At 51.7% G+C, this 23,649-nt stretch overlaps 1 protein-coding gene across 1 annotated transcript; it reads left to right on the top strand.

Annotated features, from left to right (window-relative positions):
• Positions 1-437: 437 nt before the first annotated feature.
• On the top strand, positions 438-23,307 carry LOC134016336 (serine-protein kinase ATM-like; the record flags this gene model as incomplete). The annotated part of the gene is given in 34 exon segments (XM_062455707.1): positions 438-549; positions 552-636; positions 965-1,139; positions 1,327-1,491; positions 1,698-1,830; positions 3,044-3,139; positions 3,229-3,243; positions 3,246-3,399; positions 5,533-5,674; positions 5,821-5,994; positions 7,420-7,597; positions 8,148-8,250; positions 8,654-8,717; positions 8,719-8,813; positions 10,003-10,090; positions 10,092-10,112; positions 10,951-11,001; positions 11,003-11,040; positions 11,948-12,050; positions 12,137-12,285; positions 13,141-13,245; positions 13,372-13,491; positions 15,031-15,265; positions 15,665-15,772; positions 15,774-15,830; positions 16,975-17,094; positions 18,381-18,598; positions 19,268-19,475; positions 20,079-20,204; positions 20,729-20,869; positions 21,250-21,388; positions 21,720-21,802; positions 22,167-22,307; positions 23,191-23,307. Coding segments are annotated over 34 exon segments (4,059 nt in total), but the record flags the coding sequence as incomplete, so codon positions are not given.
• Between the last annotated feature and the right edge of the window lie 342 nt (positions 23,308-23,649).

Here is a 23,649-nt window from a genome sequence, read left to right as displayed (position 1 = left end):
CCCCTGCCTTTGTCGGCCTTGCGTTCAATAAAATTAAATCTTGACGCTCAGGCATCTGTGTAAACTCAGCTGCTATTTCCTGTTAACTGGCCTGTTAAATTATTATTTTCCCACTCTCTTAGGCCTGTGCATTGCTTTTTAATATTAACAAATTGTAAAGTGTAAGTACATTCCTCAGTTTACAGTTTACATCCATGTAATTGTTAATGGTAAACTTTAGTATTGTGTTTGGTTGCAAATTCATGGCTAAGGTTAAATCTGGGTCCTGAAGCAAATGGAGACTTCTGCTTTTGTAATGGTTGATCATGTGAGCCACCAAACTTACATTGGTAGATGACAGACTGACCACCCGAATAAGAATCCATGGTGCCCTTTGAACAAAGTGGGAAAGGCCTGTTTGAAGCATGGGGTGACAGCGCTCCCTGTGTTTGGGTCAGATCTCCATCCAGAAGATCCTGCTGGCGGTTTGCCAGAAGGCGGCGGAGACGTCGAACGCGTACGAGAGGCACCGCATTCTGCTCATGTACCACCTGTTTGTGGGTCTGCTGCTCCGGAGGTGCGGGAGGGGCTGGGCGGGGCCTGGGCCTTCGTCCTGAGAGACGTCATCTACACTGTCATCCACCACATCAACGGCAGGTTAGCACGGGGGGGGGTACTCCCTGGGGGGAAGGGTCACTCCACAGTGTTTACATTGAAGCTAAGATTCCGTGGGGACATATAGATTCTGTTCCAGGGCTGGAACCATGGTTCTGGCTAAGATGCTTGGTGCTGTGAGGGTTGATTCTGGTTAAGATGCTTGGTGCTGTGAGGGTGGATTCAGGTTAAGATGCTTGGTGCTGTGAGGGTGGATTCAGGTTCAGATGCTTGGTGCTGTGAGGGTGGATTCAGGTTCAGATGCTTGGTGCTGGTGCTGTAAGATGCTTTAGATTCTAATGCTGCTCTCCCTTCTCTTGTCTTTGACTAGCCCGGCCCAGTTAGACGAAGTTACAACCAGGAGCCTCTTGTTGTGCTTGGACCTGCTTGAGTCAGTGTGCCGGACTGCTGTACTGTTCTGCGAGGATGCTCTAGAGAGCCACCTGCAGGTCATTGTTGGAACTCTGACCACACAGGTGACTGACCAGCCAGCTGTCTCCCAGCAGGTAAGACTAGAGTCTAACATTCTGATGACACCAAATCTCAGTGTGCTGAATTTTATACTGTGTGAGAGTGCAGGTCCTCGGTGCTGAATTGTATACTGTGTGAGAGTGCAGGTCCTCGGTGCTGAATTGTATACTGTGTGAGAGTGCAGGTCCTCGGTGCTGAATTGTATACTGTGTGAGAGTGCAGGTCCTCGGTTTGCTGAAGTTTCTGGTTATTGAAAATCACGACAACAAGCACCTAAAGAGGGCCATCCAGCTGCTGGAGCCCCTCCCCAATCGCCCCGCCTTCAGACAGCTGCGGGAAACTCAACACGCACTCAAATACAGCACAGGAGCGTTCACCCTCCGACAGGTAACATTCACCCTCACACAGGTAACATTCACCCTCACACAGGTAACGTTCACCCTCACACAGGTAACGTTCACCCTCACACAGGTAACGTTCACCCTCACACAGGTAACAGCTCAAATACAGCACATTCATCCTTCATGCCATGGTCCTCTGTGTGTGTCCTTGTGGCAAATTGACCCGTGGGTCCTCTGTGTGTGTCCTTGCAGGAGATTGAGTACTTCCTATCGGTGTGTTGGTGCGACTCGCTGCCCCTGGCGCGGCTGGAGGGGCTGAAGGACCTGCGGGGGCAACTGCGCTCCCACCGGGGGCAGATCAGCGGCCTGCTGACGGAGTGCCAGGGTGGGGCCTGCGGGGGTATTTTTCTGTGGTCATGCTCACATGTCTCTGTGTATGGCTGCCTGTGCGCATGAGTGGTGTGAGTGGTGTGAGTGGAGTGAGTGGAGTGAGTGGAGTGAGTGGAGTGAGTGGGGTGAGTGAGTGAGTGGGGTGAGTGGGGTGAGTGGGGTGAGTGGGGTGAGTGAGTGAGTGGGGTGAGTGGAGTGAGTGGAGTGAGTGGGGTGAGTGGGGTGAGTGGGGTGAGTGGAGTGAGTGGGGTGAGTGGAGTGAGTGGAGTGAGTGGGGTGAGTGGGGTGAGTGGGGTGAGTGGAGTGAGTGGAGTGAGTGGAGTGAGTGGAGTGAGTGGGGTGAGTGGGGTGAGTGGGGTGAGTGGAGTGAGTGGGGTGAGTGGAGTGAGTGGAGTGAGTGGGGTGAGTGAGTGAGTGGGGTGAGTGGGGTGAGTGGGGTGAGTGGAGTGAGTGGAGTGAGTGGAGTGAGTGGGGTGAGTGAGTGGGGTGAGTGGGGTGAGTGGGGTGAGTGGGGTGAGTGGGGTGAGTGGAGTGAGTGGTGTGAGTGGAGTGAAACTCCTCTGTGTGTAGCAGGCCCTGCAGACAGTGTGTGTGTGTGTGTGTGTGTGTGTAGCAGGCCCTGCAGACAGTGTGTGTGTGTGTATGTGTAACTCTCCTCTGTGTGTAGCAGGCCCTGCAGACAGTGTGTGTGTGTGTGTGTGTGTGTGTGTGTAGCAGGCCCTGCAGACAGTGTGTGTGTGTGTATGTGTAACTCTCCTCTGTGTGTAGCAGGCCCTGCAGACAGTGTGTGTGTGTGTGTGTGTATAACTCTCTCCTCTGTGTGTAGCAGGCCCTGCACACAGTGTGTGTGTGTGTGTGTGTGTGTGTGTGTGTGTGTGTGTAGCAGGCCCTGCAGACAGTGTGTGTGTGTGTATGTGTAACTCTCCTCTGTGTGTAGCAGGCCCTGCAGACAGTGTGTGTGTGTGTGTGTGTGTGTGTGTGTGTGTGTGTGTAGCAGGCCCTGCAGACAGTGTGTGTGTGTGTATGTGTGTGTATGTGTAACTCTCCTCTGTGTGTAGCAGGCCCTGCAGACAGTGTGTGTGTGTGTGTGTGTGTGTGTGTGTGTGTGTGTAACTCTCTCCTCTGTGTGTGTGCACTTTGTTGTACGTCGCTCTGGATAAGAGCGTCTGCTAAATGCCACGTAATGTAATGTAATGTAATGTGTGTAGCAGGCCCCGCAGACAGTGTGTTGGTGAGGTTGGTCCTGCGTCTCCTGCAGCTGTGTAAGCTGGCAGCCAATCACCCGGGAGGAGCCGATATCCTCGGTAGGCATGGGGGGTGGGCCATGGGCTGGTGAACGGGCGAATTAAACTGCATCCGCTAAACCCTGGACGGTGTGGTGGTCTTCCCCCAGAGGCCGCGGGGAGTTGCCTGGGGAGCTGGGTCCTATAGACCTCTGCACCATCGCACTGCCCCATGGGAAGGATCGGGTCACCGCCCGCGCGGCCGAACTCTTCGGGGACATCGAGCTGCAGTGGACCTTTACCCTCTTCACCTGCATGAACAGCGCACTCACACACCACTGGTACGGCTCTGAGACACACACCACTGGTCAGGCTCTGAGACTCACACCGCTGGTCAGGCTCTGAGACTCACACACCACTGGTACGGCTCTGAGACTCACACACCACTGGTACGGCTCTGAGACTCACACACCACTGGTCAGGCTCTGAGACTCACACCACTGGTCAGGCTCTGAGACTCACACACCACTGGTACGGCTCTGAGACACACACCACTGGTACGGCTCTGAGACTCACACCACTGGTCAGGCTCTGAGACTCACACACCACTGGTCAGGCTCTGAGACTCACACACCACTGGTCAGGCTCTGAGACTCACACACCACTGGTCAGGCTCTGAGACTCACCACTGGTCAGGCTCTGAGACTCACACACCACTGGTCAGGCTCTGAGACTCACACACCACTGGTCAGGCTCTGAGACTCACACACCACTGGTCAGGCTCTGAGACACACACCACTGGTACGGCTCTGAGACTCACACACCACTGGTCAGGCTCTGAGACTCACACCACTGGTCAGGCTCTGAGACTCACACACCACTGGTACGGCTCTGAGACTCACACCACTGGTCAGGCTCTGAGACTCACACACCACTGGTCAGGCTCTGAGACTCACACACCACTGGTCAGGCTCTGAGACTCACACACCACTGGTCAGGCTCTGAGACTCACACACCACTGGTCAGGCTCTGAGACTCACACCACTGGTCAGGCTCTGAGACTCACACACCACTGGTCAGGCTCTGAGACTCACACACCACTGGTCAGGCTCTGAGACTCACACACCACTGGTACGGCTCTGAGACTCACACCACTGGTCAGGCTCTGAGACTCACACACCACTGGTCAGGCTCTGAGACTCACACACCACTGGTCAGGCTCTGAGACTCACACACCACTGGTCAGGCTCTGAGACTCACCACTGGTCAGGCTCTGAGACTCACACACCACTGGTACGGCTCTGAGACTCACACCACTGGTCAGGCTCTGAGACTCACACACCACTGGTCAGGCTCTGAGACTCACACGCCACTGGTCAGGCTCTGAGACTCACACACCACTGGTCAGGCTCTGAGACTCACACACCACTGGTCAGGCTCTGAGACTCACACACCACTGGTCAGGCTCTGAGACTCACACACCACTGGTACGGCTCTGAGACTCACACCACTGGTCAGGCTCTGAGACTCACACACCACTGGTCAGGCTCTGAGACTCACACACCACTGGTCAGGCTCTGAGACTCACACACCACTGGTCAGGCTCTGAGACTCACACACCACTGGTCAGGCTCTGAGACTCACACACCACTGGTCAGGCTCTGAGACTCACACCACTGGTCAGGCTCTGAGACTCACACACCACTGGTCAGGCTCTGAGACTCACACACCACTGGTCAGGCTCTGAGACTCACACACCACTGGTACGGCTCTGAGACTCACACCACTGGTCAGGCTCTGAGACTCACACACCACTGGTCAGGCTCTGAGACTCACACACCACTGGTCAGGCTCTGAGACTCACCACTGGTCAGGCTCTGAGACTCACACACCACTGGTCAGGCTCTGAGACTCACACACCACTGGTCAGGCTCTGAGACTCACCACTGGTCAGGCTCTGAGACTCACACACCACTGGTAAGGCTCTGAGACTCACACCACTGGTCAGGCTCTGAGACTCACACACCACTGGTCAGGCTCTGAGACTCACACGCCACTGGTCAGGCTCTGAGACTCACACACCACTGGTCAGGCTCTGAGACTCACACACCACTGGTCAGGCTCTGAGACTCACACACCACTGGTCAGGCTCTGAGACTCACACACCACTGGTCAGGCTCTGAGACTCACACCGCTGGTCAGGCTCTGAGACTCACACCGCTGGTCAGGCTCTGAGACTCACACCGCTGGTCACGCTCTGAGACTCACATTGAAACCTTATCATAACTATTCATACTGCCAACATCAGGCTTCAAGTGGGCTTATTGCCCCCCACCTAAGAAGTGGTGACGTTGCATGGGGTTGGTGGACTATTTGCTTGTTCTGCTTGCTACTCAAGGTTAAATGCATAAAAGGTTGTTTAATAAGATAATGAAATAATTGTTCAAAATGTATTTCTTCCGTTTGTGTTCCAGTATCAAGGTGAGGCAGGCAGCTGCTCAGTGCCTCAGGGACACCCTGGCCTCTCGGTGTGGGATGGAATTCTGGGCAGCATACAAAGACAGTCAGGACCCCATGCTGGTGTACTTCAGCCCCTTCAGATCAGCCAAGAAGAAGGTCTGTCCATCCGTCCGTCCGTCCTTCTTAAGCATACTGCTCTATTATTTATCATGTTATGCTTTCTGTTCCCCCCCCCCTTGATTTCTTCAATGCCTTGAGTCTGACCTTTGGTAAAGGTGTGGTGTTGTTTCTGTCATCTGTAGATGGAAGTCAGAGCGGAGGTCAGGCCGGACTCCCGGGAGCAGCTGGAGAGCCTGGCTCTGTGGGACCCCCAGCAGGGGCAGCACTCTGATTGGCTGAGGAGGCTGTGTATGGCGCTGCTAGACAGCGGGGGGGTGCAGAGTGAAGCCCTGCTGCTCTCACGGCCCCTGTGCAAGGTAAGGGCCCCACTCAGACCCCTGTTCAGGTAAGGGCCCCACTCAGACCCCTGTTCAGGTAAGGGCCCCACTCAGACCCCTGTTCAGGTAAGGGCCCCACTCAGATCCCTGTTCAGGTAAGGGCCCCACTCAGACCCCTGTTCAGGTAAGGGCCCCACTCAGACCCCTGTTCAGGTAAGGGCCCCACTCAGATCCCTGTTCAGGTAAGGGCCCCACTCAGATCCCTGTTCAGGTAAGGGCCCCACTCAGATCCCTGTTCAGGTAAGGGCCCCACTCAGATCCCTGTTCAGGTAAGGGCCCCACTCAGATCCCTGTTCAGGTAAGGGCCCCACTCAGACCCCTGTTCAGGTAAGGGCCCCACTCAGATCCCTGTTCAGGTAAGGGCCCCACTCAGACCCCTGTTCAGGTAAGGGCCCCACTCAGATCCCTGTTCAGGTAAGGGCCCCACTCAGACCCCTGTTCAGGTAAGGGCCCCACTCAGATCCCTGTTCAGGTAAGGGCCCCACTCAGACCCCTGTTCAGGTAAGGGCCCCACTCAGACCCCTGTTCAGGTAAGGGCCCCACTCAGACCCCTGTTCAGGTAAGGGCCCCACTCAGGCTCCTGTGTCAGGTACGGCCCCCACTCTCCCTGCCTTACTTGTCCTGAAAATGTACCCTGAAAAAAGTGAAACATTGGATAAACTTTAAAATTCTCTCAAATTCTTCTTTGAAAAAAAAATGATTTGACTCAACTAAGAAATGAACCTATTAAATTAAGTGTTGAATCAATTTCAAATGTTTAGATGTGACCACTTTTTTAAGCTGATCCAAGGTTTGCATTTTTTGCAGTGTTGAGTGAATGCATATGACCAAATGAACTTGGTCTGCGTGTTTGTCGTTCAACATTAGGACTGCTCTTTGGCTGCTTTATTGCTGGGTTCTCAAGTTGTTCTTCCGCTTTCCCCTCTCAAACACACACACACACACACACACACACACGCGCACGTTCACACACACTCACACACTCGCACTCACACACACATACACACGCACACGCACTCACACACACTCACACACACGCACGTTCACACACTCACACACACACACACACACACACACACACACACACACACACTCACACACATACACACACACACACACACACTCTCACACACACACACACACACACACACTCTCACACACACACACACACACACACACACTCACACACTCTCTCACACACACACACACACACACTCACACACACTCTCACACTCACACACACACACACACACACACACACTCTCACACACACACACACACACGTGCACACACTCACACACACACTCACACACACACGCACGTTCACATACACTCTCACACACACACGCACACACACGCGCACACACACCACTCGCACACACACACACACACACACACTCACAGGTGAAGACGGATTTCTGCCAGACAGTCCTGCCCCTCTTCATCCATGATGTTCTGCTGCAGGACACAGACGGATCCTGGAGGACCCTGCTGTCCTGCCACATCAGAGACTTCTTCTCCTGCTGCGCCCGCAATAACCCTGCATCCAGTCGCTCTGCCACGCCCCTGCTCCCAGACTCCGGTCCGCTGACCTCTGACCCCCCCCCAATCGCAGACACTGGGCTCCATTCCAAGCTTTTTTTTTCTCCACATTTTTCCTTTCATTGCTTCTGACCTAGAACTCGATCAAGGTTTTTTAGGACATTCCAACCCCTTAAATCTTCCTTCTAAGAACGAGAAGTAGAAGAATACCAATCTTTCCCTTGAGCAACAAAACATCAGTGCAGTATTTTTTCAGAAAACATGACGTATAAATGATTGACCTGTAGAGCCGCCTCTCCCCATCTGTCTGTAACTGACGTTGTTTCGAACTGACGTTTGAAGGAGCGAGGACATTTAATTTGCCTAATTCACGCTTTCTCGATTTCCCCGTCATTTATTTTTCTTGCCACTTTTCCTTGCCTCCCCCGACGGGTGAAGCTAGGAGTAGAAAAGAGCAAGACTGAGAAACAAAAGTGTTTGGAATGAGCCCTCTGTCACCTCCACCTTTTCTCCTGAACTCTGACCCCACCTGCTACCCTTTCTCCTCTGTTTCCCTCAGAAGGATGTTAACGTGTGTTTCTCCTCAGGAGGGTCGGACCCTGCTGGCCCCGGCCCGGTGGACAGAACGTCCTTGCGTACGATGCTGTCAGTTGTCCACTACCTGAGACAGCAGCCCAGACCGGGGCCCGGCAGGTCAGCTCTGCACCCCAGGACCTACATAACCAAACACACCAAACACACCAAACACACCAAACACACCAAACACACCAAACAAACCAAACAAACGAACACACCAAACACACCAAACACACCAAACACACCAAACGCACCAAACAAACCAAACAAACCAAACACACCAAACACACCGAGCACACCGAGCACACCAAACACACCAAACACACCGAGCACACCAAACAAACCAAGCACAAACAAGAATTAATTGTCATTTAGCAAGGTCATTTAGCAAGCCATATGCAAGGTCAGCTGTCAATCAAACAAAATCAAACAGCCAGTCAATCAACCAACCGGTCAGTATATCAGTCAGTGAATGGCCCAGTCAGCGAATGGCCCAATCAGTGTGCGTTGTGTGTCGTAGCTCCTCCCTGGGGACGGTGTGTGACTCTAACTTCTGGCTGGAGCTGAACTACCTGGAGGTGTCACCGGGCGGCCGAGGGCTGCTCCGCCCACTTCACCGCTCTGCTCTACGCCGAGATCTACGTGGACGAGGTCCGGTCCCGCCTGGAGGAGGACCGCAGGTGAGGCCTGAGCCACTTTGTGCCACATTACCTCTATGGTACATTACCTCTGTGGTACATTAGCTCTGTGGTGCATTAGCTCTGTGGTGCATTAGCTCTGTTGTACATTAGCTCTGTGGTGCATTAGCTCTGTTGTACATTAGCTCTGTGGTACATTAGCTCTGTGGTGCATTAGCTCTGTTGTACATTTGCTCTGTTGTACATTAGCTCTGTGGTACATTAGCTCTGTGGTGCATCAGCTCTGTTGTACATTAGCTCTGTTGTACATTAGCTCTGTGGTACATTAGCTCTGTGGTACATTAGCTCTGTTGTACATTAGCTCTGTTGTACATTAGCTCTGTGGTGCATTAGCTCTGTTGTACATTAGCTCTGTGGTACATTAGCTCTGTGGTGCATTAGCTCTGTTGTACATTTGCTCTGTTGTACATTCGCTCTGTGGTACTACTCTGTGGTATCGGGTACCTTTTATAGGCCTTTTGTTTGCCATGTGTTTCAGTCCACATGAAGTGTCAGTGTTTCATTACTGGCACAAAAGGAGGAATTTCTCTTCATCAGAATGCTTGTTTGATCAGGAGGTCCCCCATGTTTGTGGATTCTTTCTTACGTTTTTTCGTGGCACTTTGTGTTATGATTGGACGGATCAGTTGACTTCGAACGCAGTGAGTTATTTCTGGAACATTCCTTGCTGTTCTAATATTTTGAATCCACCTGGCCCTGGTCAGTGAAATATCACCACTTCCAGGCGATTTATGCATCTGGCACGTTCACCAAGTGACCAAAGCCGGGTTTATTTTTTTACACAAAGCCCACGAGTGTGCTGTTTGCTGTCGTCATCTTTCCCTCTGCCTCTTTCCCTCTCTTTCACTCTTTCTCCCTCACTCTCTTCTCTTTTCTGCTTTTCTCTGATCCACAGAGAGCTGCATTGTGCCATCAAATAAATAATATTATACAGTACTTTCAATATGTCTTCCCTTCCTGGCTCAAATATGAGACTATTTGCCACAAAGAGCTCGGGAACGCAAACATGTATTCAGACTGGTGCCCCCACGGCCTGCACAATACAGGACGTTATGGTCACGTCAGTTCAGTTTGTCTTTTGGTTCCAGTAAACAGTAACCAAAGAGTACACGTGAGCTCCATTACGATGTGGGATGGTCCACTCAGGTCTCGTGTCTGTATGGTTCTGCAGGACCCAGTCCAAGACCTCCCGCCGGCTGGCGTTTGATGAGAGCAGCCAGAACTTCAGCATCGCTGGGCTGACTGAGAGGAGTGTGGAGGGACACAGGCACCAGCCTGCAGGTGGAGCTCAACTGCCTTTCAACCGCTTTTCTGGAATCGACTGACTTGAAAGGGAACAGTTTTTTTTATTGTGAAAATAAAGCATGAACTATAACATTACAAAACATGGATTCTTAGAGATAAAATTACAGAAATATCTTATAACCAGAACATAAGTTTACAATGTTTGGCATCTTCCTTGTTCTTTAATGTGAAAATAGTTTCAGGGATGCACCGATATATCAGTACAGAATTGGAATCAGCCGATTTCAGCTTTCAGTCTTCCAATTGTATTTTCTCAAATAATCAATTGTGTACTAGGCTACAAGAAATATAAGCCAAGTGTTTAAATCTGTGGCTATTTTGTTCCCAAGAGGGGGGCGCTCCTTCGTCCACCTCAAAGAATGTTCTGGAGAGTGCTGTTATGTGCAGGGCAGCCAAACCCAGCGGTGTGGAATTTCTGTGAATTGCTTTTCATTTCTTAATAAAAGTTCAGTTAATTAATAAAAGTCCAGTTAATTAATAAAAGTCCAGTTAAGGTGATGATACAACATCACAATGACAGGAACAAAAAAACAAAAAAAAATAATTCAAAAAATCCATTAATTTCCTGCATGAACTACATTGTTGTTTCATTTAATACTGTGAATGTGTTGCAATTACCTCTTACATTCAGGATATTACCTGATTTATCTGTGCAGGCATGTCTGAAAAGCTTAAGCTCTTTCGTCTGAATTTCCATGAACATTCTTTAAACAGTCGACGGTATCGGCCTTAAAAACCGCATTGGGATCTGTTGGGACCATGTTGACGTCATTGTGAGCTCATGCAGTGTTCTCGTGGTGTTTTTCGCTGTCAGGACCTGCTGATCGAGGTGTACAGGAGCATCGGGGAGCCAGACAGTCTGTACGGGGTGTGCAGGGGCCAAGATGGCCAGTCCTCTGACCAGGTAACGGGGTTCATGGTGTAGCAGGTTTTCCATCCATAACAGTTTTTATGCACATTTAGAATTTGCACATAAAATGGAAATGCCTGAAATAAAGAAAACGGTGAAATATTGCACAAAGGTTTTTACGCTTGGCTGAGGTGGAGCAGAAGAGGAGTATGGACGCACAGAACATATTTTTTTAATAAAGCTATAGATAAATGATGTGACAGAGACGATGCCTATACCTGTAGTTGTATACGGCGTAGTCCGTATTTGGACAGTGACAGAGAAGTTTTGTTGTTTTTGTTTGGTACTCCTGAAACAAACAGTTGAAATAACGTTATGTGGTTAAAATGCGGGCTTTCAGCGTTTAATTTTATACATAGTCCCTTCAGTTTTAGGGAACCAAAAGTAGTTGGACAAATTTTCAAACATAAATAAAGTCATCATATTCAATATTTAATTTGCAATCAATGACTGCCTGGAGTCTACGACCCACAGGCATCTCCACACACTGGGTGTCTTCCCTGGTGATGCTCTGCCAGGCCTGTACTGCAGCCCTCTTCAGCTCCTGCTTGTTTTGGGGGCTATTTGCCTTCAGTCTGGCCTTCACTTTTTTGCCTGAAAGACCTTCTTTGTTGGTTTGGCTGCATAGTTTGGATCATTGTCCTGCTGTGGACTTCGCGAACATCGACTTAGAATGTTGAAATATGGTAAATGATCTGCATTTATGTTGCGCCTTTACAATTGATGCTCCTCATTCACCCATACACACACACACTCACACACCAATGGTGATTGGCTGCCAATTGGGGGTTATGTGTCACTTCGACACACCCAGGGTAGGATTGAACCGGCGACCCTCCCACTGCCAGACGACTTTTCTTACCTCCTGACCCAATGTCGGCCCATATTTTGTGTTTGGTAGGATCAGGACGTACGAGCACGAGGCTCTGTGGGGGAAAGCTCTGGCCACCTATGACCTGCACACCGGCCTCTCAGACGTCACCCGACATGTGGGGATTGTGGAGGTAACCCGGGGTGCTGCTGGGATGTTGGGTGGGGGTGCGGGGGTGAAGTTGGGTGTGGTGTCTGACTGTGACCCTTCCCCTTGCAGGCCCTGCAGAATTTTGGGCTGTGTGGCACCCTGGTGACCTATCTGAGGGGCCTGGAGAGCGAGGGGGCAGAGTGGGGGGCCGAACTCAGGGAGCTGCAGTTCCAGGCAGCCTGGAGGAACACACAGTGGGACTGCGACCTGTCGGACAGGTGTGTGTGTGTGTGTGTGTGTGTGTGTGTCTGTGTGTGTGTGTGGTGTCTCTGTGTGTGTGTGTGTGTCTGTGTCTGTGTCTGTGTGTGTCTCTGTGTGTGTGTGTCTGTGTGTGTGTGTGTGTGTCTGTCTGTGTCTGTGTGTCTGTGTGTCTATGTGTCTGTGTGTGTGTGTGTCTGTGTGTGTGTGTGTGTGTGTGTGTGTCTGTGTGTGTGTCTCTGTGTCTGTTACATTACATTACATTACATTACGTGGCATTTAGCAGACGCTCTTATCCAGAGCAACGTACAACAAAGTGCAAATCAAACACAAGAACAAGTGCAAAAGTGGACCTGAGAGGACAGTAGTGTTCCGAGTCCTAGTGTAAACATACAGAAATTCAGAACCCTTGAAGAGTACAATCAACTTTCAAACTAGCATACCACAGTTGGCAGCTAGAATACAACAATACAACAGCCAATAAAAACAAGTAACGATATCTATACATAAGTGCCATTACGGTCTAAGGCTAATCACGGTGATTGTCAGTTGGGGAGGGAAAGGTGTAGCCTGAAGAGATGGGTCTTCAGGCTATGTGTGTCTTTATGTCTGTGTGTGTCTGTATGTCTGTATGTCTGTGTGTGTGTGTGTGTGTGTGTGTGTGTGTGTGCTGTGTGTGTGTGTGTGTGTGTCTGTGTGTCTGTGTGTCTGTGTGTATATGTGTGTATATGTGTGTGTCTGTGTGTGTGTGTGTGTGTGTGTGTGTGTGTGTCTGTATGTCTGTGTGTCAGTGTGTGTTGTGAGCTGTGTATCCGTGTGTGTGCTCAGTGTTACAGTGTTACACCCCCACTGTAATTGTGTGTGTTGTGTTTCAGGAGTGACAGAGTGGCCCCTGGCTTTAATGAGTCAGTGTTCTGTGCCCTCCAGGCCCTGAGGGACAGAGAGCTCTCAGTGTTCAGCCAAACGCTCAAAACCACCAGGTACTACACACACGCACACACACACACACACACACACACACCCCTAAACCCCTCTCACCATCTGCACCGCAACACATACCCACCCATATATCCTGCCTGTGTGTGTGTGTGTGTGTGTGTTTTTAGGGTCTCGGAGGTGGAGGTTCTGTGCAGAGACAGTCTGGAGGCGGTGTCCTCTCTGTACCCGGCACTCTGTAACCTGCAGAGGATCAGTGAGCTGGAGAGCGTGGGAGAGCTCTGCTGCAGGTCAGTCCCACAGGACGGGTCGCTCACACAGAGCGGGTCAGTCCCACAGAGCGGGTCACTCACACAGAGCGGGTCACTCACACAGAGCGGGTCGCTCACACAGAGCGGGTCAGTCCCACAGAGCGGGTCAGTCCCACAGAGCGGGTCACTCCCACAGAGCGGGTCAGTCACACAGAGCGGGTCAGTCACACAGAACGGGTCACTCACACAGAGCGGGTCAGTCCCACAGAGCGGGTCACTCCCCCAGAGCGGGTCGCTCACACCGAGCAGGTCAGTCCCCCCGAGCGGGTCGCTCACAACAGAGCGGGTCAGTCACACAGGGCGGGTCGCTCACACAGAGCGGGTCAGTCCTACAGAGCGGGTCACTCACACAGAACGGGTCAGTCACACAGAGCGGGTCAGTCACACAGGGCGGGTCGCTCACACAGAGCGGGTCGCTCACACAGAGCGGGTCACTCACACAGAGCAGGTCAGTCCTACAGAGCGGGTCACTCACACAGAACGGGTCAGTCACACAGAGCGGGTCAGTCACACAGAGCGGGTCAGTCACACAGAGCGGGTCAGTCCCACAGAGCGAGTCAGTTCCCCCGAGCGGGTCAGTCACACAGAGCGGGTCACTCACACAGAGCGAGTCACTCACACAGAGCGAGTCACTCACACCGAGCAGGTCAGTCCCCCCGAGCGAGTCACTCACACCGAGCAGGTCAGTCACACAGAGCGGGTCACTCACACAGAACGAGTCACTCACACCGAGCAGGTCAGTCACACAGAGCGGGTCACTCACACAGAACGAGTCACTCACACCGAGCAGGTCAGTCACACAGAGCGGGTCACTCACACAGAACGAGTCACTCACACCGAGCAGGTCAGTCACACAGAGCGGGTCAGTCCCCCCGAGCGGGTCACTCACACAGAGCGGGTCACTCACACAGAGCGGGTCACTCACACAGAGCGGGTCAGTCACACAGAGCGGGTCACTCACACCGAGCGGGTCAGTCACACAGAGCGGGTCGCTCACACAGAGCGGGTCCCGAGCGGGTCAGTCACACAGAGCGGGTCGCTCACACAGAGCGGGTCAGTCACTAATCTCAGTCTAATAAATGCAGGATACCATGCAGGATGATCACTTTATAAATATTATAAAACAAACATGCTGAGTCCCTACTATTATACACTGAGAGCCTAGTTGATTCTGCTGAATACCTTGCTTGTTTTGTGTTTGTTATTCTATAAACTCCTCGGCCCTCTTCTGGATGTGGCTTTTTCATTTCTGTGCTGTATTTGAAAAGCTAAGTGGAAAGCGACTAATAAAGCTGTTTTAGGAATCATATCAGAGAGTGTTTCCATAGCTCAGTGCTCTCAGCACACGGTCGTCTGCAGCAGAGGCTGGGTTGAGAATGTGGCGTAGATGTTTTTGTATGTAAACATTGTCCGGTCATAGACTGACAGAGGCTGGGTTGAGAATGTGGCGTAGATGTTTTTGTATGTAAACATTGTCCGGTCATAGACTGACAGAGGCTGGTTCTCTCCCTGACGCAGCGCTCTGACGGAGAGTGGCCTGGCGGAGGTGCAGGGCCGCTGGCGGGAGCACGGGGAGCTCCTGGAGAACAGCGAGTTCAGCCTGCTGGAGCCCATCCTGGCGCTCCGCACGGCGGTCCAGGAGACGCTCATCCTGCGGGAGGACGACGCGGACAGGAAGCAGTACCTGCACCATGCCCTGGCCACTCACCTGCTGCAGCTCTGCAAGCTGGCCCGCTCTGCCGGCCACACACAGGCCAGTCCCGGGCCCCGCTGGGGGTGTGCATATCCACATGCATGTGCATGCCGATAATCACGCTATTCACATATGAAAGTGTGGAGGCTAAAAGCAGTCACATCCACAGTCAGTGGCACTGTCAGGTAGTGCCCGTCAGAATAAATGGGGAGTCATCGCATTCGGCCTGGTACATGGTCCTAACCTGGTTTTGACCTTGTTCTGCCATGGTTTTGACCTGCTTCTGTTTTGGCTCTGACCTGGTTTTCACCTTGTCCTAGCCTGGCTCTGGCCTGGTTCTGGCCTGGTTCTGGCCTGGTTCTGGCCTGGTTCTGACTTGGCTCTGACTTGGTTCTGGCCTGGTTCTGGCCTGGTTCTGGCCTGTTCTGACCTGATCAAATCCTGGCTCTCCCCCTGCAGCTGGCAGAGAAGGCAGCCTATCAGATGAAGCAGCACAGCTGGCCCAGCGGGGGGCGGGGCCCATCGCCGTGGCAACTGGAGGAGGTGCAGGTGTTCTGGGCCAAAGCAGGAGCACAACCTGGCGCTGGGCCTCCTTCGACAGATGATCGACACACTTAGCGACCAGGTAAGAGGCGCCGAGCAAACAGGTGAGGCTTGCATGGTCTCCAGGTGTGGAGCCTGATGGTGTGGTCCCTCTGCAGGCCAGCTCTGTATCCTCTCAGAGCTCTGTTGCAACTGGAAACGTTTGCACACCTGAAAAGGTTGTCCATTGAGGTGTGTGCACTTAAGAAACAAATTTAAAGGCTTTAAAACTTCAACTGTAAAGACATTGTGTCAAAGTTTACCTTTGAGCTGTTTAAACATTTGCCCCCATGTTTGAAAAAACTGTCATTTTTGTGAGATGTGTGTTGTGGTCTTTTGTCTTAAGTAAGTAAGTTGTAATGTTCTGCAGTTTGAAGTGTTTTGTGTGTATGCGAGCGTGAGTGAGTGTGTAAATGCGTGTGTGTGCGTGCGTGTGTTTGTGTGTGTGTGTGTGTGCTCCTGTGTGTAGGTGTGTGAGACTGCATGTGTGTGTGTGTCTGTGTGTATGTGTCTATGTGTGTATGTGTGAGACTGAGTGTGTGTGCTCCTGTGTGTATGTGTGTGAGACTGAGTGTGTATGGTCCTGTGTGGAGGTGTGTGTTTGTGTGTCTGTGTCTAGGTGTGTATGTGTGTGAGACTGAGTGTGTGTGCTCCTGTGTGTAGGTGTGTGTGAGACTGAGTGTGTGTGCTCCTGTGTGTAGGTGTGTGTGAGACTGAGTGTGTGTGCTCCTGTGTGTAGGTGTGTGTGAGACTGAGTGTGTGTGCTCCTGTGTGTAGGTGTGTGTGAGACTGAGTGTGTGTGCTCCTGTGTGTAGGTGTGTGTGAGACTGAGTGTGTGTGCTCCTGTGTGTAGGTGTTTGTGAGACTGAGTGTGTGTGCTCCTGTGTGTAGGTGTGTGTGAGACAGAGTGTGTGTGCTCCTGTGTGTATGTGTGTGAGACTGAGTGTGTGTGCTCCTGTGTGTATGTGTGTGAGACTGAGTGTGTGTGCTCCTGTGTGTAGGTGTGTGTGAGACAGAGTGTGTGTGCTCCTGTGTGTAGGTGTGTGAGACTGAGTGTGTGTGCTCCTGTGTGTATGTGTGTGAGACTGAGTGTGTGTGCTCCTGTGTGTAGGTGTGTGTGAGACTGAGTGTGTGTGCTCCTGTGTGTAGGTGTGTGTGAGACTGAGTGTGTGTGCTCCTGTGTGTAGGTGGAGTTTAACCCAGCGTTGCAGCCCACGTACGCGGAGTGTCTGAGGCTCTGTGGGAGCTGGTTGGCTGAAACGTGTCTGGAGAGCCCCGGGGTTATTCTGGAGAAGTACCTGGAAAAGGTAGAACTCCGCCCACCTCTGACTTCATCGCCTAAAATGTCCCATATTGTGGAAAACAACATTACATTATATTACATTATTGGCATTTTGACAGACACTCTTATCCAGAGCGACGTACAGTTGATTAGACTAACCAGAAGACAATCCTCCCCTGGAGCAATGCAAGATTAAGGGCCTTGCTCAAGGGCCCAACGGCTGTGCAGATCTTATTGTGGCTACACCGGGATTAGAACCACCGACCTTGCGGGTCCCAGTCATTTACCTTAACCACTACGATACAATTACCTTTCCTATGTGGATTATAAAGGAGTTAAAGGTGCTATAAATACACTGAAATTATCAAAACCCACAGTGCCCTAATATAGCCACACAATCCGTATGAAGAAACTCTATTTAAATGAGCGGTTTCACCTTGTAGCCACAAGTGCTGGGTAGTGACATGTGGCGGTGTTGGGTAGTGCCATGATAAAGGGTGGTTGTGTGGCGGTGTGGCGGTGTTGGGTAGTGCTATGGTGAAGGGCGGTGTTGGGTAGTGCTGTGGTAAAGGGCGGTGTTGGGTAGTGCTGTGGTAAAGGGCGGTGTTGGGTAGTGCTGTGGTAAAGGGCGGTGTTGGGTAGTGCTGTGGTAAAGGGAGGTTGTGTGGTGGTGTTGGGTAGTGCTGTGGTAAAGGGCGGTGTTGGGTAGTGCTGTGGTAAAGGGAGGTTGTGTGGTGGTGTTGGGTAGTGCTGTGGTAAAGGGCGGCGTTGGGTAGTGCTGTGGTAAAGGGCGGTGTTGGGTAGTGCTGTGGTAAAGGGAGGTTGTGTGGCGGTGTTGGGTAGTGCTGTGGTAAAGGGAGGTTGTGTGGTGGTGTTGGGTAGTGCTGTGGTAAAGGGAGGTTGTGTGGCGGTGTTGGGTAGTGCTGTGGTAAAGGGAGGTTGTGTGGTGCTGTTGGGTAGTGCTGTGGTAAAGGGCGGTTGTGTGGCGGTGTTGGGTAGTGCTGTGGTAAAGGGAGGTTGTGTGGCAGTGTTGGGTAGTGCTGTGGTAAAAGGAGGTTGTGTGGTGGTGTTGGGTAGTGCTGTGGTAAAGGGCGGTTGTGTGGCGGTGTTGGGTAGTGCTGTGGTAAAGGGAGGTTGTGTGGTGGTGTTGGGTAGTGCTGTGGTAAAGGGCGGTTGTGTGGCGGTGTTGGGTAGTGCCGTGGTAAACGGAGGTTGTGTGGCAGTGTTGGGTAGTGCTGTGGTAAAGGGAGGTTGTGTGGTGGTGTTGGGTAGTGCTGTGGTAAAGGGCGGTTGTGTGGCGGTGTTGGGTAGGCGGTGGAGGTGATGGAGGAGCACTCAGGAGGGGAGGACCCTCGGCTGCTCGCCCAGAAGACCCAGGCGTACCTCTCCCTGGCCCGCTTCTCGGATGCGCAGTACCAGAGCATGGAGAACTACATGAAGTCCTCCGAGTTCCAGGATAAACAGGCGCTGCTCGAGAAGGCCAAGGAGGAGGTGCAGCTCATGAGAGAGCACAACGTCAACACCAACAGGTGGGTTTCCATAGGGACCGCTCACCAAGCAACATGTCACCATGAGACCATCACCACAGATCAGATGACACCTGAGGGTAGTGGGGGTTGGGTCACGCAGTTAGAGCCGCCAGCACCCTGTTCTCAACTTCTGTTAATGCCTGTCAGGCTCTAGTCGCTGTGCTGCTGCAGTAAAAAGGCCAACATGATGCTGGGATATAAAACCAAAAGTAGATTTATAAATCGGAAATTGGAGGCAGTCTCCCCTCCACCTCAGCTGATGTGTGGGATTGTGGTGTAAAATAGCTGCCGTTCCATGGCCTTCATCACTGTGAACACTGAGTCACCGGCTGGTGAGAAAAGCGCTATATTAAAGCAAGGAAGTATTACTATTATAAGCTATACTTTTCTTATGCTATACCTTTGTCAGACCACACTTAGTAGAATTCAGTATTATGTGCAGTTCTAGGGATCGCACTATGAGAAATACTGGTACTGGAAAACTGTCAAAGAAGGGCAGCTTAATTGATTCCTGGTATAAAAGACAATGAGGATTTGATTGAGGCTTTATAATTCATAAAAGGCAGGCTAGCATAACTGGTGGTTAGCAGAAGGGTGGGACGAGTGGCCCTTTGGCAAGTACAGGGTGAAGGTGCGCAGGTTAACGGTGTTGCCGTGGCAACCCTGCAGGTACACGGTGAAGGTGCAGCGGGAGCTGGAGTTGGATGAGCGGGCCTTGGCGGCTCTGCGGGAGGACCGGAGCCTCTTCCTGCTCAAGGCCGTGCAGAACTACATCCTGTGTCTGCAGCTGGGCGAGCAGCAGGACCTGTGGGTGTTCCGCCTGGCGTCGCTGTGGCTGGGGAACGCAGAGAACCCCGACCTCAACCGCGCCGTCAAGGTAGGCCCCGCAACCATCCTCAACCGCCATAAAGGTAGGCCCCGCAACCATCCTGAACCGGCGTAAAGGTAGGCCCGGCAACCATCCTCATCCGCCGTAAAGGTAGGCCCCGCAACCATCCTCAACCGCGCTGTAAAGGTAGGCCCTGCAACCATCCTGAACCGCCGTAAAGGTACGCCCCAAAACCATCCTGAACCGCCGTAAAGGTAGGCCCCGCAACCATCCTCATCCACCGTAAAGGTAGGCCCCGCAACCATCCTCATCCGCCGTAAAGGTAGGCCCTGCAACCATCCTCATCCGCCGTAAAGGTAGGCCCCGCAACCATCCTCATCCACCGTAAAGGTAGGCCCCGCAACCATCCTCATCCGCCGTAAAGGTAGGCCCTGCAACCATCCTCATCCGCCGTAAAGGTAGGCCCTGCAACCATCCTCATCCACCGTAAAGGTAGGCCCCACAACCGTCCCCCCCCTTAACCTGTTCCTTAACAACATGACATCACCATGAAGACAACGCTTCCCATCCACCCATCCCACTGTCCTAACCTGTTGCTTGGAGACCAGGCTACTCGGACTGCCTGTGCTCAGTGTGCTTCTTCCTCTGCAGGAGGCTGTCCAGAGGATTCCGTCCTACAAGTTTCTGCCCCTGATGTACCAGCTGGCTGCCCGCATGGGCACCAAGGTCCCCCGAGGCAGCAGCGAGGACCTCGGCTTCCACGACGTCCTCATCGAGGTACCGCCTGCCAGCCTGGGCTCCTCAGCTACGGCCCGGGGGTTCCAGAGGCTCCTCTGCCATCGTCTTTACAATGGCCGTGAGACTTGGTCTTATAAATCAGAGGTTGTCCCAGTCCCCAGTGGGGTGTGAGCTGTCTTTATGTATCCCCATCATGTACAGGTCTGTTCCGAGTTCATTCACATTTTCAGTTTTGGTGAAAAACCTAAAATATGTCGGAGGCATTCTCTCTACAGACTTATAGGCTATAGAATTTCTATTACTACATTGCCCACAATTCATGCCCACCTGCAGTCTGTTATCTATGCCAAACAACTGCCGTGAATAAGGAAAAGCCATGGAGTGAGGAGAGTATTGCATTCACGTTGAAGTCCAAGTGCACAATGGTGTCACCTCTGGCCTTCCAAGTGTTACAAAAACACTCTCAGTATCCACAGTCTGGTAAAGTCCATATTGTAGCACTGTGTGGTCCATGTTAATCCCTGTATTCCGCCACTGTAATGAGAGATTATTCCGCCCCTCAGCTAATCCGCCAGACATCGCTGGACCACCCTCACCACACCCTGTTCATCATCCTGGCGCTGGTCAACGCCAACAAGGACGAGAACTTCTCCCGAAACCGGCTGTCCCGCTCAGTCCCCCGCCACCCATCCCAACTGGACACGGTGGGTGACTCTTCCTGGCATTTCCTGACACTTCCCGGTGAGACAACATACACCATGTCGTCTACTCCAATCTGAGCAGCAGACTCAGCCTATTGAATCATTAAGAAATATAAACCTCCAAGAGAGAGGTTGTCAACGTAGAGCCTGTCTAATGCTCACCGGGAGAGAGGCTTTATTGGATATAGGATGAGAATGCAAAAACTTAATAACAACAGCCAAATAAGCCAGTCTTAGCTCATCATCTCAAAGGCACTGTTTACTGGCCTATTTTGTTTAAAATATATGAAATGTAGAAATGTAGAAATTGTTTGACACTGAACAAATCGTTCTTATAATGAGGTAGAACTTGTAGTGAGCTGTTCTTGTGTGTGCTGTTCCAGGAGCGTTCGGAGGTAGCACTCAGGATCATCAATGAGATCCGGAGGGAGAAAGGGCGGATGGTCAGAGGCCTTGAGGCCCTCAGTAACGCCTACATCACCCTGGCCTACCTGGACGCCAGCCGTCACAAGACCGAGAAGAGTGAGTGACCCACCACAAAGAAAAGCGCTGTTCTCAGACTCCATCCTTTAACTTGCTGCTGGTAAATCCAAAATAGTGAACCGATTGAAATAATCTCAAAGAAGAGGTGACCCAAGTGTCCATAACAGAAAATTAAACTCTTTACTTACTTACTGCCGGATGTGGGGGCACCAGTACATTGGAACATACTGTAATTATTACACAATAGCCACAGAATATTACGAAAAAACCAACAGCATCCACAGGACAGAGTTAGAGAAGCCCTGCTCTAAAAGCTGTGTGAGGTTCCACTCTTGATTGACTCACTTTAACCTGTCTCTGCCTCTTCTAGAAGCCATACCCATTCCGTCTGACCAGCCTATTATGCAGATTAAGGATCTGGATGACATTGTGATCCCCACAATGGAGATCAAGGTATGTAGGAGGCCACTGTGGAGCTGAAACCCAGCCTTATGGGCCCAGAACTCTTACAACATCACTGGGTTTGCATATTCACTTGTGGTTTGTGGGATTGTTGGTTCCCACAATGCGTTATGCAATTTTTGGTGTTTTGTGGAATGCCAAGAAGTTAAAGAATATAAATTGGAAAACATCTTTTGCAAAACAACTGGCTAGTTTGTAAATGGTGTTGAGCTAATGCTAACCCAAGGCTCTGATTTGAGTTTAATGAAAAGAACATGTCATGCACAGTTCCCAGACCCAGAAGTGTATACCGAAATCTATGTAGATTTCTATACCATGTACCCCAGTCAGAACGCTTGCATTTTTGTGCACACAGGTGGTCCCCTCTGGTCAGTACGATGACTTGGTGACCATCAGGTCCTTCAAGCCCCACTACCACCTCGCTGGAGGAGTGAACCTGCCCAAGATCATCGACTGTGTGGGCTCAGACGGCAAGGCCCGGAGGCAGCTGGTCAAGGTGAGGTCACCTGCTCTCTGCAGCCCACCTGGTGTGCTGGTCAAGGTGAGGTCACCTGCTCTCTGCAGCCCACCTAGTGTGCTGGTCAAGGTTAGGTCACCTGCTCTCTGCAGCGCACCTGGTGTGTTGGTCAAGGTGAGGTCACCTGCTCTCTGCAGCCCACCTGGTGTGCTGGTCAAGGTGAGGTCACCTGCTCTCTGCAGCGCACCTGGTGTGCTGGTCAAGGTGAGGTCACCTGCACTCTGCAGCGCACCTGGTGTGTTGGTCAAGGTTAGGTCCAGGGTTAGGGTTAGGTCCCCCACAGGGTGACTCTGCCAGTGAGAAAACTGCAGAACGAAAGTACACAAAACTGAACCTTGCATGCAAGTGTGAGTGCTCAACAAATTTCTGCAAGTTCCCAGTGTCAATTATTAGCCAGATATTTTTGAGAGCATAACAGATGCTGGAATTGTTGCATTGATCATTGTAAACGTGTCTTTACAGGAATTACGCTCTTCCGTCTGGTTAATGGGTAACCACAGATTAGATTGGAGCAGTGTTGAGTTTCACTCGTGACAGGGGCTTGGCTGTGCTTGAGGTGCTAAGGGAAGTAATTTGTGCTCAGACTCATGTACAGTCGGCTCCAGAATTATTGGCGCCCCTGACTGGCAATGCACAAAAAAATTATAAAAAAGAAATAGATAAAAATAAACAATATCATTTTTGATATTGTCAACAGACTTTGTACTCTACCCACCTCTGCTCATCTGTACCGTCTGTCCTTGTCTACAGTATATGCTGCATCAATGTTCCTTTCGCTGATTGGTCCACGCTCAGGTTGAGTACATTTATTCTGTGCTGTGATTGGTCCCTGCTGTCATACTGTGCACTGATTGGTCCGCAGGGCCAGGATGACCTGCGGCAGGATGCTGTCATGCAGCAGGTGTTCCAGATGTGCTCGACGCTGCTGCAGCGCAACGCTGAGACGAGGAAGAGGAAGCTCAACATCTGCCGCTACAAGGTACCATCTCGCCCAGCGTTTGGGTCTTGAGCTATGCAGGGTGTTCTAGCTCACCGTTGCCCCTCCTCGGCCGGCTGAAATGGCTGCCTGTCCTCGGGTGTATAAAATGGCTGCCTGTCCTCGGGTGTATAAAATGGCTGCCTGTCCTCGGGTAGGTAAAATGGCTGACTGGCTCCTCAGGTGTGTAAAATGGCTGACTGGCTCCTTGGGTGGGTAAGATGGCTGACTGGCTCCTCAGGTTGGTAAAATGGCTGACGAGCTCCTCAGGTTGGTAAAATGGCTGACAGGCTTCTCAGGTGGGTAAAATGGCTGCCGGTCCTCGGGTAGGTACAATGGCTGACG

This window comes from Osmerus eperlanus, unplaced genomic scaffold (genome assembly GCF_963692335.1).
Source record: "Osmerus eperlanus unplaced genomic scaffold, fOsmEpe2.1 SCAFFOLD_439, whole genome shotgun sequence".
Lineage (NCBI taxonomy): Eukaryota > Metazoa > Chordata > Actinopteri > Osmeriformes > Osmeridae > Osmerus > Osmerus eperlanus.
Note: the sequence above shows the minus strand (reverse complement) of the source record. Positions and strands in the feature narration are given on the sequence as shown.